This window comes from Lygodium microphyllum, chromosome 30 (genome assembly GCF_053477565.2).
Source record: "Lygodium microphyllum isolate KBCC chromosome 30, Lygodium_microphyllum_v1.1.10, whole genome shotgun sequence".
Lineage (NCBI taxonomy): Eukaryota > Viridiplantae > Streptophyta > Polypodiopsida > Schizaeales > Lygodiaceae > Lygodium > Lygodium microphyllum.
The window spans coordinates 32,928,127-32,947,627 of record NC_141164.1 but is presented as its reverse complement, the minus strand read 5'-3'; the positions used below and the strand labels follow the sequence as shown (position 1 = coordinate 32,947,627).

General features: G+C 37.1%; 1 protein-coding gene across 1 annotated transcript; it reads left to right on the top strand.

Moving 5' to 3' along the window:
- The first annotated feature begins 2,853 nt into the window (after nucleotides 1-2,853).
- LOC148009697 (protein NRT1/ PTR FAMILY 8.1-like) lies at nucleotides 2,854-15,744 on the top strand. Its single transcript, XM_087673172.1, has 5 exons — nucleotides 2,854-4,654; nucleotides 4,920-5,137; nucleotides 5,567-6,138; nucleotides 6,917-7,469; nucleotides 8,428-15,744. The coding sequence occupies exons 1-5, from the start codon at nucleotides 4,450-4,452 to the stop codon at nucleotides 8,776-8,778; spliced, it is 1,899 nt and encodes a 632-aa protein (XP_087529298.1). The 5' UTR covers nucleotides 2,854-4,449; the 3' UTR covers nucleotides 8,779-15,744.
- The last annotated feature ends 3,757 nt before the right edge of the window (nucleotides 15,745-19,501 follow it).

Sequence of the window (19,501 nt, the reverse complement as noted above, 5' to 3'; positions counted from 1 at the left end):
AGTTTGGAGTATCAAATTAGTGACTTCAGAGCACCAAAGGCAATGTCTCCTCATCTAATCAAACATTTTTCAGTGGATAGAGTAGGGAATCATGTTGTTTAAAATATTCAACAAGTCATAAGAGCTTTTAGTGCTAAAGGAAAAAGTAACTCTTATATACATGTGCACACACACAAGCATACACATATGCATACACACATACATGTGTATGTGTATGTGTGCATGTATGCATGTGTGCGTGTGTTATAATCAATAGTTTCTTACTGCATGCTACATGGGATATCTTCTTAGTTAAAGCCAAATAAAATTAAAAAAAATAAACTCTTCAATATGATGCTTTGTGTGTCAACAAAGGCAGACAAACCACTTGCATGTGGTCAAATTATGCTCCTTGAGAGCAAATCCTCATAACTACTACATCACAACACAACAAGCAACTTTCTCTTCACCAAAAATGGTTTTATAATTATCCATCTCTCAACACAACCTATAGCTTGAATCCTAAGGGATTTGTCCAAAGACTATAGGTTGTATGATTTTGAGTCCACATTTGCACACACTCCCCTTTTTGGTACCATATACAAAACACATATGCATGCATCCATGCTAAACACACATGCAAAAGTGAAAGCCCATGCATAACCACATGAACACATGGTGGCACATGATGCTTGAAGACAATACAAAGTCTTGGGTAAAGGGGTTGCCCTCCCTAGCATTAAACAAGTCTTGAGTAAAGGGGATGCCTTCACTTTGCATTCCTCCTTGCATTATGGAAATGCCAACAAAGTCCATCAAATATTCTTTGGATAACCTAAGCTTAATTTCGTGCCTTTCAAAGAAAAAAGTAGAATCTACACATGAAATACCAACCTACGAATTTGAAGAATTGTATGCTAGCAAATCCGAATGAAAGGGTGTTCATTGAAAAAGAATAAGGTAAATAGTGGGTCCAATATTTTGAAAGTGCTATGCTAGTATTTGGTTGTTATTCTAATGTGTAAGCTCATAATACTTTATCACACCTACTAAGCATGATTTACAAGACATTTTAAAAGAAAACAACCAAGGAGAATATCACTTAGTCACTCAATGCTTAGCTTGTATTCCAAGGTCTAGGTAGGCTTATGATTTTAAATCTCCAATTACCAAGCATTATTTATAAGACATTCAAAACAAAAAGTAGATTGTCAATTAGCCACCACTGGATGTGAAACCATTTTTGTAAAATTTTATATCAATTGAGTAAGATTAAGTCTATTCCTATACCCTTTTCAAAGTCCATAAGCACCCCTCATACAATGATAACAAATTTGCACTATTTCATAACTCTAGATCTTATTTACACTTATAGGAATCAAGAGTTCTCTTTGGTGCATTATTACAATAACAAAAGAGTGATTTTGTAATATAAGTTTTGGAACAAGCTAGTTAATCAAAGTAAAAGTGGGTAGTCACTATCTATTCTTTGTATTTAAGAGAAGTTAAACAACCCATTTGGCTTATTGCAAGTGGCTTGAGTTGTTTGCTTTGGAAGCCTCCTTATATTTAAGAAAGAGGGGCAAGAGATGCAATAGATCACACTGGATTAGTAAGTGGTATCGTCTACTTTAGCAAAAGTAGTCATTCATTTACCTCTTCAAGCAAGCTTTCACTTGTCTTACCTTTACCTTATGAACCAGAGTTCACTTGTCTTACCTTTACCTTATGAACTAGAGGCCATTATATTCCAATATTTTTGTGAAAATTGATAGTATGCAATTGCATGATTGTGATTGATTGTTTTCCTAAAATGTTTGCTTATGAAATTCCCTACAAGTTTTAGTAATCTAAGTTTATAGCTAGCTAGAAGTTTTGAATATACATATGTGTGTGCGTGCGTGCGCGCGCATGTGTGTGTGTGTCCACACATGTGTGCACGTGTGCATAATGAGGTCCAAACTCAACTAGCCTAAGTGGTCAAAGTAATTGTCTTTCTACGAAGAGGAAAGAGTTCAAACACCATGGAGTACTGTTTCGATGGAATACTTGGTGGGGGGGGGAATGAGTGAGTGTGCACATGCATTCACAAGTTTTGAAAATTTTACTTAGTTGACTATTGAGAAGATGGTATTGTAATCATCACGAAGTCCCCTTTCCTTGACCTTTCTCATTCTGTTGTGGCATTATCCTTGTAGGCCCATTCTAATGGCACGAATAGTTCACTAATTGACCTTCATTCATTATTGCCATTTTCCACTCCTCATCGTGAAAATGGCAATCATGACATCGTGAGAGCACGTGCTACGAGACAAAAGAACACAAGATCTTCTAAGTAGTTTAAACTTGGCAATGGCCTCAGTAGGAAGGTGCAACTCAAGCTTGTTGAGCAAATCCTAAATGAAAGGCGTGAGGGAAAGGCAAATTGGAAATTTGGAAAGGGTGGGAGTATCATATGCAAGGACTTAGGCTAAGCATGTTAGGAACATGTGAAAATGCTGAAAGGTTGGGCGACCCCCTTTCCACTTTATGTTGGCAAGGCTAAAAGTGGAGTTGTCCTCTTTCACTTTCTCATTTGTTTGAAAGGAAGAGCTTTCTTTTCCCTTTCCACCAACGAAAGGAGAGTGAGACTCACTTAAGACTTTGGAGCAAAGCCAAAGAGCTCCCCTCACTTCAAGACTTTGGGGCAAAGCAAAACACGCAATTGGGTCGCGGGATTGACCATCCATTGGGGGCTGATTTGTCGAGAGAGAGAGAGAGAGAGAGAGTGTGTGTGTGTGTGTGTGTCAGTCTTGTGTTTCTCATGTGATTAAATATCATGGGTAGAGAGAGAGAGAGAGAGAGAGAGAGAGAGAGAGAGAGAGAGATGCTCTTGTATTTCTCATGTGATTAATATGATTACTCATTACCACAAAAGAGAGAGAGGGAGCGGAGTTATTACCAGCCTTTTAGCCCCTCAAAGGCATATAGGACAAAGAGACACATGTGAGTGATAGAGAGTCACGGGCATTGATCTGATTGGGGTAAATGAAGTACAATGAAAGGTATTGAAGGGTTATAGATATGGTTGGGGCATAGTGAGTAGATAGCTGAAGAGGGGAAGAAGCATACATCTGCTCAGAAGAAGAAGAAGAAGAAGAAGAAGAAGATGATGATGATGATGATGATAATGAACTCAATGAACGAAAGGAGAGAGTGCAGTACTACTCAGATCCTCTGAAAGGAGAGGAAGTAGAAGAGCCGGAAGTAGTACTTCCTCAGATCAGAACTGAATGATTCTCCATTAGAGCAGAATTCAAGCTGAGATGATGAGGATGACATGATGATGATGGCGATGATGATGATAAGATGAATCTGTACCTGTGGATCATCCCTTCTTCACTGTTGTGTTTGGGGCCCTTTTGGATTGATTGGTTGAGTAAAGGATTTAAACCCCCCTTTGGAGGAGGTCCTTTTGATCCTCCATTGATACGCCACTGAGGTCAAAAGGCCAGCTGGCGATGGTGGCAGGCAAGCTTTTTCTTGTTTGGGTGTGAGGCCTGCGCGTACTTAATGGACGCCATGATGATGGCGGGGGAGCTTGACTGATGCTGCCTTGCTTGACTGATCGAATTCAACAGTGGTCTCATCAATCAACGTTGAACAGGGCTGGCACGATATACGGAGGTACAAGGTTGTGGGATGTCTCTCTTTTGATGCAACACGATCTCTGTGAGAGAGAGAGAGAGAGAGAGAGAGAGAGAGAGAGAGAGAGAGCACTAGTTTTGTAAGTACTATTCTTCTGGGTCTTTTCCTTTGATGCAGCCATGGCAATCTGAGCTGCAAAGCTGTCCTTCAGTGGATTCTCTCTCTCTCTCTCTCTCTCTCTCTCTCTCTCTCTCTCTCTCTCTCTCTCACAGATGCCAAAGTGGGCGTCTCAGCTCAGTCACAGAACATATTCTTCTTGCATCCTACCAGCGATTGGCTCATTTGACTACCCCGATCTGCCCTAGTCTTCTCAGTATATACCACCACACAGTCATGTCTTCCAAGCACCATATATCATAGATAGGATTATATACATATGAAAGAGAGAGAGAGAGACTGGGTGCCCATGAGAGAGGCTTGAACTCCGGGCAGGCCCATTGTCATTCTGCTCCCCGCCGCCACCCTCTCCTCACACACTCACCTTCCCCGCCCTCCATCCATCCTTACTCCTACAGACCTTACGGAAGCACCCCTTCAATCTCCATCAAATTTCTTACTCCATTAATCAACCCTTCCCACCCCTCTCTATCCTGTCTGTCTTAACACCGTCACCTTCCTCTCCATCAATGCTTACTCTTGAATTGCTCTCGGAGATCCTCTAGTAACCTCGTCGATCGATCAAGTTAGCCTATTCGTGGAGAACCCACATGGAAGCACGCCTTGCGTGTTGTTCTGCCTGATGCTCGCGTACTGTGCAGGCTCAACGCCGCCGCCCTGCATGCGATGAAGAAACAACACGCCTTCCGCATCGACCTCGATGAGCCCGCCGCCATTGCACCCGGGCGCCGGTCCTCCTCATCTGGCATCGCCCTCCTCCCGTCCCCCATCGATCCCACCAACCAAACCCAGGATGGCTCCGTCGACATGAAGGGGCGGCCCATCCTCAAGTCTCGCACCGGTCGCTGGAAGGCATCCTCATTTGTCATCGGTACCACTGCTTTTTCTCAACATCCACCATGTTTTTCACATCCAAAACACCTCACATCTTCTTACATGTCATTACTCATACTGGGCGGGGGGCTTTGATCATTCATATTTATGGGTGTCTTAGAAGAAAATAGCATATGCTTTTGTTACCATGCTAGAATATGCATACTCACACATTCCTCCTTCTTAATCTTTTCTAATCAAGCTAATTCAAGTGTAAGCAAAGTCCAATTTAAAACATGCCATTGTCACCATTGATGTGACAGGAGTTGAGTTGGCAGAGAGAATTGCCTACTACGGGGTTCTTTCCAATCTTATTGTCTACTTGACAACGGTTCTTCATGAGGGGTTAGCAACTGCTATCAAGAACACAACTAATTGGGCAGGTGTAACCTTGGTGGTTCCTATAGTGGGAGGCTTCCTCGCTGATGCATATTGGGGAAGATATTGGACAATTGCCGTCGTAAGCGTGGTGTATTTTGTGGTAAATTTCTTGGATGTTTTTCTGTATTTTTACACAAGTTTTCAATGTTGTACCAATACTAGGGTGATATTCAACACCCATGTTCAAGATGGAATATACTTGCATGACCAACATGTATAAGCATTCATATTTAGTACCTTGAATTGTAGAAAATGTCATCTCTTCATAAAGTGCAAGAATTAAGGAGATATTTTAGTGTGCCAAAAAGATGTCAAAATCCGTCTTAAAAATGAAGCTAGTACTAGTTGCACTATCTCACTAATGCAAGTTTGCAAACCACCTACTTCTTTTAGGATTACCTCTATGTGTTACAATATACATGACATATAGCTCCTAATATCCTCAAAGAAAGTTTCCACATGAAAATAGTGTTTTAATGCAAACAAAACTAGATTGCTCACTAACTTTCATCAAAATATGTGCTTGTAGGGTTTGCTCTTCTTGACACTCTCAGCGACAATCAAATCTCTCAAACCGCCCTCATGTACTCTTGCCATGATCAAATCTGCAAATTGTCCGCCTGTTCCTTCTTCTCGAGTGACTTTCTTTTTCTTCTCTCTTTACCTAATCTCATTAGGTACAGGAGGCATTAAACCTTGCCTTGAAGCATTTGGGGCAGATCAATTTGATGATGAAGATCCAGTTGAGAGAAAAGCAAAAAGTTCTTTCTTCAATTGGTGGTATTTCTTTCTTTGTGTGGGAGGCCTCTTTGCAGTAACAGTACTTGTGTACATTGACAACAATGTTAGCTGGGGTTTGGGTTTTGGGATACCCATGGTAGTTATGGGGGTTGCTGCTATTATCTTCTTTATTGGCACTCCTTTTTATCGCCACAAACTTCCAGGAGGAAGCCCCCTCACTCAGATAGCTCAAGTACTCATTGCTTCTCTTCGTAATTGGCATGCACATGTCCCTGATGATAAGACTTTGCTACATGAGGTGTACAGAGATCCATCTGTGCCAGCTCCAAGTAGGCAACTTTTGCACACAGAAAAGCTCAAGTAAGTTACAACTAAAGGCAAAGAAACTGGTAGCTATCACACATGTGTCTAGAAGAAGTTAAAAGAGGAGTATTAACTTGACTTGACTTGACTTTAAAGTGAAAAGATAGCACAATTAGAAGTTGGAAGATTACTAGTCATTCCAAAGTTGCAAGTTGGAACTCAGAATGGTCAATTTAATTTGGAAGTTAGAGCTTGAAAGACCATCATAGCATGGCAAGAAACATTATTTGTTTGAATAGGTTTCAATTTTCATGCAAGGTCTAATCTCACATATGCCAAAGCAAAAACACAAATGTATGTGCCTAGTTGTATTGGCAAATTCTCTTGTTAAAGGTAGCTAAATTAGAAAGTTGTAATTAGTTTTTATGCTAGTTACCACACACACACACACACACACACACACACACACACACACACACACACACACACACACACACACACACACACACACACACACACACACACACACACACACACACACACACACACACACACACACACACACACACACACACACACACACACACACACACACACACACACACCCACACACACACACACACACGCACGTGCGCGCGCGCACGCACGCACGCACGCACGCACGCACGCACGCACACACACGCATATGTGGGGAAACTTCATACCATGACACTTATTAGGCTTTCCTTAAAAGATGACTAGTACAAAGCAATATACATCAAATAAGAAAATGGGCATGTTTTTATAAAATAACACAAAAGAATGTACCTAATTTTTTCATTTTCCATTTTTGTAGGTTTTTGGACAAAGCAGCAGTACCATTGGGTGTAAATGATTCTCCTTGGAAACTATGCACAGTGACACAAGTGGAGGAGGTAAAGCTAGTGATGAGGGTAATGCCCATATGGTTGACCACTTTTGCATATGGGGTGGTGTTTGTGCAGTCCTCCACTCTCTTTGTGAAACAAGGAGGCACCATGGACACAAGGTTAGGCAACTTCAAGGTCCCTGCTGCATCTCTACAAGCTTTAATGACCATAACTGTGCTTCTCCTATTACCTATCTACGACAAGGTTCTTGTACCCCTTGCTCGAAGGTTCACACGCAATGAAAGGGGCATTAGCATGCTACAAAGAATAGGTGTGGGACTTTTCTTCTCCATCTTGTGCATGGTGGTTGCAGCTTTAATTGAAAAGAGAAGATTACGAGTAGCTAAGAACCATGGCTTGCTTGATTCTCCTACCACGACTATTCCCTTGTCTGCATTTTGGCTTGCTCCTCAATTCTTTCTCTTGGGCATTGCGGATGTATTCACTTTAGTTGGACAACAAGAGTTCTTCTATGACCAGGTAATATTTATTTCAAAGAGCACACATTTTCAAAATCAACGTACATTTTTGTACTTAAAAGCCACAATATTCATTGATGTGAATTGATTGGCCATTCTTGAAAGGTAAAGGAATCTCTACTTAATGGGCTAAAATATCACAATTTGAAAAGCAAACATAGAAAATGGCATAATGAAAGTAGTACAAAACTAGAAGGCAAGATTTCACAATACCTTTTTCATGTTGTAGACCAACTAGTATACTATTGCAATACATGCCCAAACACCAATAGCTTTCGATGAAACACCTATTGCAAAAAATAAGATCTTCATAAAGTAAATCTCAATCATGCAAATCACCTCAAACTTGACCCCAACCATGTTTGTATTCTACATTAAGTGCATATCATATCTTGCAAAACCTAAAGATAACTTCTAGCTTGCAATGGCTTGCAATACCTTTTTTTGCTCTAAGATCAAAAGATCACATTAAACAATCATTACTTGAGAAGTAGGACCATGATCAATTCAAAGTTTGAAACCTAGAAATTTGCAAGTCTAAAAGTTGATCACATCCCAAAGTTAACATTTGTAAATTAGGGACCCAAAGATTAAAAATGACAATATAGCAAACTAATTCGATTGTGCATGTTACAACATTAGGAGATATTAAAAATTCCATCTTTCAACTATATAGAATCATTATGAGCATTGCCTTGCCTTTCGCATGCATTTGGACATGTCACATGGCTCGATCTTTGTAGTCCATTGTCTCAAAGAATGGTTAGAATGTTAGATGCATAAATACATACTAGACATGGTATAATTTGCATTAAATGTTGGTCTCAATCAAACAAAAGGAGTGGTTGTGAGCTTGCTCCTAACATGAGGCATAAGAAAATAATATGTTTTTTTCATGTTACTTGTTAAAATCTTGTTCACAACATACATTATTGTGACATGAAAAGTGACAATTGCAGGTGCCAGATAGCATGCGTAGTCTTGGGATGGCATTGTATTTAAGTGCAAATGGTGTTGGGAGCTTCATCAATAGTCTAATTTTAACCATAGTGAACAACATTTCATCAAGAGATGGAAGAAGGCCATGGATAGTCAACAATCTAAATAGGTGTCGTGCTGATCTTTTATTTTTTCTCTTAGCAATTTTGAGTGCCATTAATCTTGTAATATTCATAATTGTAGCAAAATTATATAGCTACAAGCAGGTAAAAAGTCCAAATCTTAGTCTGATCAGTCCTACACTATCAGAACGACCATCTACAAATACTAGACCATCAACTAGCCTTATCAATGAGCTACAAAGTCGATAATAGGGTACACACAGTTCTTGATGAATTATAATATTCAATATTTCAAGAAAAACACAAAAAGGCTTTTATAGAAGTTGAATATTATAAATTGAATTTCTCTCAAAAATATGTAAAGATATCCTTTTACCTCAATTATATAATAGTAGCTACACCCATAACATCATAGAATTTAACTTTGGCAATTACTACCTCTTATCCTATTTTATTATAAAAATGTAGTATTTTTGTTGAGCTCTATAAAAACATCATTATACAAATATAGTTAATGTGTGAAACATAATTCAATTAATTAGTTTTGTATTTGTGGACTTCACTTTAAACCTTAAGCCATGCCATTTTAATTCCAAGTCTGTAATGGTAAGACAAAGTATTGGATATCTAACCCAAAAGTCAAAAACCATCACACACACACACACACACACCCACACACACACGCACGCACGCATGCATGCACGCACGCACGCACAAACACACGCACGTGTATGTATGTATGTATATCTTGAGACGTCACCCTTGTTCATTCAAGAAAATGTAATTTAACACAATTAGTTTAGGATCCAGATACAGTTAAATATTTCTTAAAATCATATGCATCTCCTCATTCAAAGAAATGATGTTAGCTTCATCATCTAATGGATATGAGAACTTGCAAATGAAGCGGTGAAAATCATGTGGAAGGGAATAATGGGCATAGAGGAAGATATGGCTTACCTTCAACATTATTAGGAAAGATTAAGGATTTGGTTTGATCATTGTGGGTGTGATGCACATTCCTCTTATGGAAACTTACAATATTTCGCAAGTGAGCAAAGTATGCACATTCCAAGCTTCAAACACTTAATACTTTTTTGAGTTCTAGAAATTATGAGTCCTTCTTATCTCTCTGCAAAACTTAATATAAGCACAAATTCCAAAACATATCATTTCACTATGAATGATTATCCTCATGAAGTCTAAAGAGTAATCATTAGTTATTATATGTTTTGAGTGTCTTGTATGTTCATGAACCTCAAACTTAAGTATGTATTGGGGGATTCAATAAGGTTTGCATTTTGTTTTAAAATAAAGGGTAAAGATAAAGTTGCACTTCCAAGGTAGAGCTTTCAACATAAGTGTGAATTCAATGTATGTTGTCTATTCCCGAGCATTAGACTTCATTCCAATGGAGTATGCAACATACATCTATTAATATATGTATTTCATTAGAGTGAGCATTTGGCATACTTGTTACAATGAAACTCTCAAATGATTTGTGACATGTTTATTTTAATGCTAAAATCATTTCCAACTATCTCATAATACAACATCTAGATGTCTTTGTTGTAAATGTTTGGTTTACCAATGTTATCTAGATATACACTATTCATTATTGTGATGTTGGTTAAGAAGAGTATGCTATGTAGCTTAACAAAATCCATCAAAATGAGCGAAGAAACACCATTATTGTCTTGTATAAAGGGGACCAGTTAAAGACTTCAAGATTAAAATGTGAAAGTTATCCTAAAAAAGAATATGTGTAATGCAAATAGACATTGACATAATTGGAAAAATGGACTACTATCGATAATGAAGTAAAGTAGACTAATATTAACTTAACTTTATTTCCTTGAGGAATATAACCATGTCTTGAGAAGGGTATAAACAATTGCACTTGTAGAGTTTTTACTTCATAATCATTGATAAACTAGGTTTGGGAAAGAAGGGGTGTGCTTCATTCTAGAGAAGGTTCTACTTTCAAAAGGGCCTTCCATGAAATATTTCACTTTCAAGAGTAGGAAAACAAATATTATCAAAATGGTCTTGTGAACTTCAATGAAATTTTATACAATTTTGGGGGAATCTCTTTCAATGTCGTCTAACATCCCATCTCGTAGTGCTATTTAAATTTCAATATTTATACCTTTTAATATTTTCTAAAATGCTATCACTTGATGGGAAATAGAAAAGAAGTTACAAATAAAATGTCATCATTCATTTTTTTAAATCTCAAAGATGTGTGAGTAAGAATATACAACATACATATGCATGTTTAAATATATGTAAATGCATGTATGTCCACACATGTGAGCACACTTAATGGTCAAACAAATATGTTTTGGGATAGTATGATAGAAAGAAATCACTAATTTAATAATATAGTGCAAGTATAAATCACATTATTGTTGGTCTATATAACTCAATTTTAGGTATCATATAAGATGTGAGCATGTGAGCCATGAACGCGGTGCATTGTATGGTCTACAAGAACCAAAAGCTTGCATCATTGATAAATACATGATGCCATCCATAGCTTCTAGTGCATAAAAATCATAAAGAAAAAGTGCAATGATGTGTCATGTTCTCCAATCTTTAAGAGTACCAAGGACATTTCTAGGACGTTACTTCCCCATCATGGGCTAAACTAGATAGAAAAACTTTTGACTAGGCAACCTTATTTCCAGGCCCTTGAGATCATCAAGGGCTAACATGTTAATATTTTATCTTTAGGATCTCCAAGAAATTCAAAGATAGCTTTTCAATAAAAGACCTTTCAATCATGCAACCTCCCATGAAACTTTTGCCAAAATGATATAATCTCATTTATTCATAAATTTGACCTCACCTACTTTAGAGAGCTTCTCGATCATTGTTTGTTTTCATTTCCATGGACCTAATAATCTCATTTGCATGCTATGTAAGAAATCATCATCAAGAAATTTGGTGTATTTGGTAAAAGAGGTGATGGCATACATTAATATCAAAATTAAATAGGACCATGATGCATTCCCAAACTTACTTGAAAATAAAACCTACATCTTAGTGCTACTTTTCCTTTGTCCTTATAAAGAAAACATGCATTTCTTTACTTTTACATGTTCCAACAAGATTGGAAGAATTGATAGTTTTTTGATTTTTCTAATCTACTTGGCCATCAATAATCCCTTCTTTATCTCATCCTCTTTCTTTTCCTCCCATCCATTGCACCATAATCCTAATGGCCCTTAATGATCTCTACCAGAATCAAACTCTATTTTTTTGGAGGGAAATGTGAAAATTGGTGTGAACCGTGTGTTCTTGAGGGAAACCTATTGCACATGCAACTCACTATTCACACCTACATGTATGCAAGGGAAGCGTCCTCTTGATTTCCTATTTGAGGCATATGAGAATGGTAAAGTATTGTAAGCCTCCTCAGGATAGAAAATATGGTGCTTGCTCAAAATGCCTCTGAGAAGCAACAAAAAAAAGGTAACAAATTTAAGGCTAGAGGTTCTAGTTTGCTCAAAAAGCAAGCTAGGTGCAATTAGACATTTGTCAATGTATATGTGCTATTGAGAGAGTTGGATTTTGACACTTAAAACCTCTCATGTGCAAGCTTGAAATTGTGTCTTGGAATGCTAGATGCCTTGAGGCAAAGTCCAAGAGGCTTCAAGTTATAGAGTTGATCAAGAAGAGAAAGATGGCTCTTCAGGAGATATAATGTGGGGAGATCCAACTTTTTGTCTTAAAGGTTTCCAAGTGTTTGTGGATGTGGCCTGGGAGAGGCTCAAGGGGGACAATGGTAATATGCCGAAGTGACCTTAACCCAACCCTAATTGTAGTTAGGGGGATTTCATAGTAATTAATATATGTTATGGCAAAGTGAGAGTTTATATAATTTCAGTGTATGCCCCAAATGTCTCTTCCTTGTTGCAAGCTCAAGTGTGGGAAGGTATTTGAAAGATAAATATCAGTCATTTTGTAATCTTTGTGGGTATCTAGAACATGGTACTCCCTCCTTAAACAGATCCCATGAGCCAAGAGTCTAGATATTATGATGAATTCCAAGCATGGGAGAAACTTTATTTAGTGCATGATTTAGTTGATGCAACATCATTAGATAGTAACATCACTATTGTTGAAATTTTCTTGGAGGAACAAACATATAGACACTTTGTGGAGGATTGCTCATTTAGATAGGTTCTACTTGTCCACTAGTAGTACTTGGTTGTTCCATCCTTCATCCAATTTTGGTATGTGCAAAGAATGTGGTTTCTTAAACCATTTCCAGTGTGGGTGTCTATCGGCTTACTGACTGATTGTGCCAAGAAAAGTTAAATCTTTCTTTCCTTAAGAATTCTAAGTTCAAAAAGAAATTATTAAATCATGGTGTGAAGACACTGATGCTTTTGATCCAGTGTCAAGGTGGGATACCAAGGTAAGTTGAACTAGTCAAACAACAAAAGACTTTGGAAGGAGGAACGCTATTTATCACACAGAGAGACAAATTCAATGGTTGTGGTTGCTTGCAATTGTGTTATTTGTGCTTTGTGAGAGTGCCTTTTTAATTCGATCCTTCAACACACTTTTTATTTTTGTTATTAATTGGTTTAAACACTATATTAGAAAATTTGAGAATTCTCATATAGTTTGGGAATTCCCAATATAGTTAATATTTGGCTATATGATCAAACCTTGTCCCCTTATTTGAAAGTGGAGTCTACCCTAATTAGTATATAGGTTGCCTTTCTGAGTCCCACTTTGAAGTATGGGTTAAGATATAGCCACACAACCAAATCTTTACCCCTTATTGAAAGTGGGACTTGCGAGATTCCCAAATTCTCTAATATGGTATTTGTAGGGTTAGTTTAGTTTAGTTGTTAGTTGTTAAAGAGAGAGAGAGAGAGAATATTTGTTAGTTTTGTTTATGTTAGTTGGTTTGTAGTTTGGTTTAGGTATTGGTCACCTTTTTAGTTTGCTTGGTATAGTTTAATTTATTATGTTATTCTTTGTTTATGTTTTGATTACATGTTTATAAGCAGACAAGTTTTATTTGCAAGGGTCACTCTTTTAGAGAGTTTTTTATGACTATTGTCCAAGTTGGTGATCTCTCTCTCTTTCCGTATGGGTTGTAATTTTAGTTATTAGTTCGTTTTGTTGATTTAGTTTATATTAATTAGTTAGTTAGTTGGGTGGATTGGTTGAGCTTGGATTGTTAGTTTAGTTTAGTCTTTTATTAGTTATTAGTTTTGTTAGAGAGAGAGAGGTTAGCTAGTTAGTTGGTTTGGTTAGTTTATTCGTTTAGCTTGAAATGTTAGTTTTATTTGATTGTTTATGATTAGTTTTTAGTTTTTTTGGAGAGAGAGAGAGAGAGAGAGAGAGAGAGAGAGAGAGAGAGAGAGAGAGAGAGAGAGAGAGAGAGAGAGAGAGAGAGAGAAGGTTGGTTCGTTAGTTAGTTAGGTAGGTTAGTTGGAAAGAGAGAGGGAGAGAGAGAGTATTTGTTAGCTAGAGAGAGAAGGTTAGGTAGGTTAGTTAGTTAGCTGGTTTGGTTAGTTTATTAGTTTAGCTTAGATTGTTAGTTTTATTTAGTTGTTTATTATTAGCTATTAGTTTTGTTGAAAAGAGAGAGAGTGTATTTGTTAGTTAGAGAGAGAAAGTTAGGTAGGTTGTTAGCTGGTTTGGTTAGTGTATTAGTTTAGCTTCGATTGTTAGTTTAGTTTAGTTGTGTGTGTGTGTGTGTGTGTGTGTGTGTGTGTGTGTCCCAAGAGGACTTTTATTGAGTACTTGATAGCCTTCTTTTAGCTCAATACGTGTAGGTGTGATCATATAATGTTTAGGATGATTAAAAAAATGTCATTTGATGTAAATACAATGTTAAAAACTTTCATTATATGAGCAAAGTGAGATGCTTTAGAGATTCGCTTAGAAAATCACTTGGAAATCTAGCCCCTTAAGACTTTAGAACTTTGCCAATATTATATTTAATACATTAGAAGACTAATCCAATGCCATCTGGGAGTTTTCACTATTTGTAAATTTTGAGAATAGTTTATACGACCCTCAAGGTTAACGTATGCATTTTGTGTAGTATGGAGGCTTCAACAACAAACAAGAATGTAACTATGACAAATGTTGTATGTTCTACTCCTATTGTGCAATTGAATATACACAAAATGAAAGAGGTCATAAGAAAGAAGATAGTTAATTGTACGCTCAAGCATGTTAGAGGGTATCATAGTTCTCTTGGCTTCTTGAGGATCATTCATAGCTTAGATGGGATTGAAAACCAAGTGAAGACACTATTTCAACATAAAAAAGCTTTGATTTCTCCTCGAGGGGTTCACTATATATATATCCTCTATATAACGTGCGTTCATGGCCTATTTATAAATATCCTAATCTGTGAATTTTTCTTGAATAAAACCCAACCCTTTTCTATTAAATCTGTAAGTAACCCCTTTATATGACACCCTTCTGTATGTAAAAAATGTATAAAAATGGTGTTTTAAAAACCCCTTATTTTGAACTCGCGTTATATATACATATATTCACGAGTGATCCCCTCGAGGATTTCTCTTAGTGAGAAGATTGGTGACCGTCTACAGAGAATCAAGAGAATATTAGAAGAGAAATATGAAGGGAACCCTGTTGATGGAGTAACGATACAAAACGAGTTAGAATAAATCAAGGGTTATATGGGAGACATATATGAACACATCTAGAAATATTGGTGACCATGTGCTAGATCTTCAGATGATTAAGAAGAGAAGCTGAAAGACCTTATTAACAGTATAGGTCCTATCAAATGGATGGAAGAGGATGACTTGGCAGACCATCCTCAGTTGTTGCAGCTTTACCTACATGCCTTTCAGTTAGAGCCAACTTTAGTTCGAACTCCGTCAGGTTCAACAGGTCAAGGGTCCGAAGTATTGTATGATCAAGGGTCCTCAAGGGGGAGGTAGGACTTCCACTCCTCCAGTTATGAACAACTCTCGTATATAGTGAATCTCGAATGTATTCAGCATGCATCCAAGGTACAGCATTGACAGTATGTTTGCCATGAGGTCACTACTTAGTATACTACTCACTATGAGATGTATGTAGATGAGTATGAGTTTCACCCGAGCACTAGAACTATATTTTTGCATTAGCTTATGATCAATTTGACATGAATTTTGCCTCGATTTTGAGACAAAAATTTTAATCAGTTTGAGATCAAATTTTTATTAGCTTAAGAACCGTTTATGGTCATTTTTGGGATCAATTTTTGCATTGATTGCTAGTCAATTTTGCAATGAGTTAGTGATCAGTTCGGGGTCACATTTGCAACAGTTTGTCATCAGTTCTTAGATCCACAAGTGATCAATTTATGATCAGATTATGCTCAGTTTTCAATGGTTCATCTGGTTCCATGGACAACAGTATATGTTATGTTGCCATTGATATTTTAGCCATGGTTTATGCTTGATTATGCTATGTTATGATTTGGTTTTGCCAAATGAGTTGAGCTCATAGGAAATAGGCATGTCACATGATAATCTGGTAATGTTTTTTGAGATTATTTATGAGTCTTATATTATGTTATCATTGGCTGGTAATTTTCAGTATGTGTTGGGCATATGGAATAGTTGAGCAATAGTGCACAATGTTACGTTAACTATTATGCCTTATAGAAATTCTAGTCCACCATTTTGCTTTTGATGCATCTGGCAGTGCAATCGAGGATGATTGCAAGGATTTTAAGGGGGAGGGATGTCATGAGGACATGTATTTTTGAAACCCCACTTAACATGCGGATTAATTTTTTATCACATGGATAAGTGAATGTTGCACTGTGAGGTGTAACTGGGGGTTAAAATAAATTTACAAGCCCGGGACCTGAGGAAATCATAGGATGTCAAAGGTAAAAGCACAAGTACCTGGTGGTCATTCATTTGGCCATAAGTGTAAATTGTTGGTGACACTAGAGAAAGAAGTGGCACTTAATGGTGAGAGCTTAGTTGCATTGGAGAACATTGCTCTTGATGTGCAACTTACTTCTTTAAAGGTTTAACTTGATGGGTTATTAGCAATATTCACCCAAATGAATAGTTGTGTAGGCTCATTCCCTTGCACCGAAGAACATTGCCATTGATGTGCAACTTGCTTCTTTGAATGTTTATCATAATAGGTCTTTAGCAATGTTAACCTAGGTGAATTGACTCATCCTTGAATTCATATAGTGATTTAATGAAAATCACCATTTTGAAATATATTGTCTATGTCTTACAAATTATAAAACCATTTTAAAAATATATTAGTAGTCCCTTTTTTCCACACACACACACACCCTCCCTCTCTCTCTCTCTCTCTCTCTCTCTCTCTCTCTCTCTCTCTCTCTCTCTCTCTCTCTCTCTCTCTCTCTCTCTCTCTCTCTCTCTCTCTCTCTCTCTCTCTCTCTCTCTCTCTCTCTCTCTCTCTATTGCTACTGTTGTGACCTGGCCTTGAAGTTATTTCATATACAAATTTTTAATTTTAGAAAGTTTTTCTCATTGAAAATTGGCATGCTAAATACTTAGTTGTTCCTTTTAACTAAGGAACCTACACAATAGCACTCATCAGTTAATTATGATGGATACAATGGATAATGTATTTTATTGTAATCCAATGAGACAAAAAAGGAATGTTGCAAGGTTTTTAAGTGGATAAATAATGTCACACTTGAAAGGTGAAGTCAAGGTTTGTAGTTGCATTTGTTGTTATAAAGTCATATTCTTAAACTTTACCACTGCATTGTCGAATTATATGTTGTTGTGTCATTCATGCTCATTTCTTTTGCAAGGATCATAAAATATTACAATGGAAAAATGTTATATAAAAATAAATAGTTTCACAAAGACAATTATGATGAAGTCAACGGCCTTTTTGGGGAGCACCATGTACACATGTGCTCAGGCATGGTCATGCACGCATGTGCTCATACGTGACTACTCTTTTGTCTTTGAGATGAGGATACCTTCAATTCAGGGTTTGTAGTTGTAAATGTGTTTATTTCTTATATCTTGAATAGCTTTGAGATTTATTTATTGGGACTCTTATATTCTCTTGAAGGTTTCGTGTAGTCATGGATGAAGCGAAGGCATGGGAGATATTCCTGACATAGTGCTTTCAACTCCATTGAATGCTATAGATTTAGTTGAATTAAACAAAACAACCACGACATCATCTCTTCGGTACTTGCCAGCTTAGATCCATTCACATGGGTATACAAGATAGTTGTTTTAATTGTGCTTGAATTAACATGATGTATATATATTTTTGGAGATAATCATTTATATATTTTGTTGCAACCAAAACATGGGCTCTAAGAGAATGAATGTGCAAAAAATGAAAGAAGTTGCAAGGGGACAAGGGACACATATTGCTAAATGTATAAGAACTCTAAGGTTCCAAAGAAACATGAAGACTACTTCAAGTTCAAAGAAAGACAAAACTTTAAATATCTTGAGACCAAGATGAATGAGTTGATGGAATTGCAGATGGGTTTATGTACACATGTTGATCATGCACTTACCATATACTCAGCAGAGTTACATGAACATGCCAAAGGTTTGTATGGTATTGTGTGTGAGACAAAGCACACCCAGAGTGTTCTTTAGGAAGTCTCAACTGATCTGGGTGGTGAAGTCAAGGCATTTTTGGAATTATTTCTGAGACAAGCAGGTTAATGAATTTGCTAGGGAATGATACATGGGCATCATTTTGGGGGCTTGGAGAGGACCATAAACTTGTGATCTGCCACCCAAAGGGGTTGTCAACTGTCATTCTTGTAATTGCAAATGAATGTTAGTAACAATTGAGTCGTCAGATGAATGGTCGCAACCAAAGAGGAAGACTTGTTGAAGATGAAACTCATAAGCTCCTATTGTCTCACATATTTAAAAGTGCTTGGGCCAATGCTTTTTAATGATAGTATATGCTTTTTTTTTTGTGAAGCATGCATTGAATGTGCTAACATGTGCAATGCTTTTAATGTAACAAAGCTAGATTGAGTAAAATGTATTGGGTACATACAATGTGATTCTCCACAAGGTATAAACAAAGATAGATTACTAGGCTTGGGGCGGCTTAGAGAGGGGTTTTAGATCATGATAGATCTTCATATGGATATTCAAAATGTGCCTTTTCATCAAGAGATTCCAAATGTTTTTTATGAACTAGCCGTGTTATAGATTAGACTAATACTTTAGCATCAATGCTTGGTTTACAATGTTCAAGAGGACATGGATGTAGAAAAAATCATATCGTTAATGAGTCACGTGTTAATAATGTTTTGACATTTAACTCCCAAATAGGGGTTTTATGTCTGATAGATCCATTAGGGGATGTCGCCAAAGGATGCATGATGTTGGGAATGTGCCTTTTCACGTTGAGATTGCAAGTAGCAATAAGGAACCAACTCAACTGAGGACGATAGTTGAGTAATGCTTTACAATTAGCAAGTAGTTGCAATGGAAAGAAATGCAAGAATGTGGAAAATCATGTGACTAATGGATCACTAACATGTTAATAATGTTTCATCATTTGTCTACCAAAATGGTGAACATTATAATGGATTGATTCATGGGAGTGTGTCTCATTGTGTTGAAATTGCAAATGGGGATAATGAACCAATTGAGTAGCATGTTGGTATAGATTTGACTATGATGCATATTGATGGTGTAGAAAATCCCATGGTTAATGAGTCACATGTTAATAATATTCCAACTTTTGGTCCCTAAAATGGTGGATTATGCTCCATTTTGCATACTTTGCATGCAAGGGATATTCATCGAGCAACAATGATATTGCTATTTCACGAGCTGCATTTGCACACAATGGGGAGTCTTTTTGAAATATATGAGAGTTTTTAAGCTAAATTGTGAAGACGTGAGAGTTAAATACAAGGGTCGATTTTGTTTGGAAAGCACTGTTGTTGGAATAGAAAAGTGAAGTTGCCGCAGTT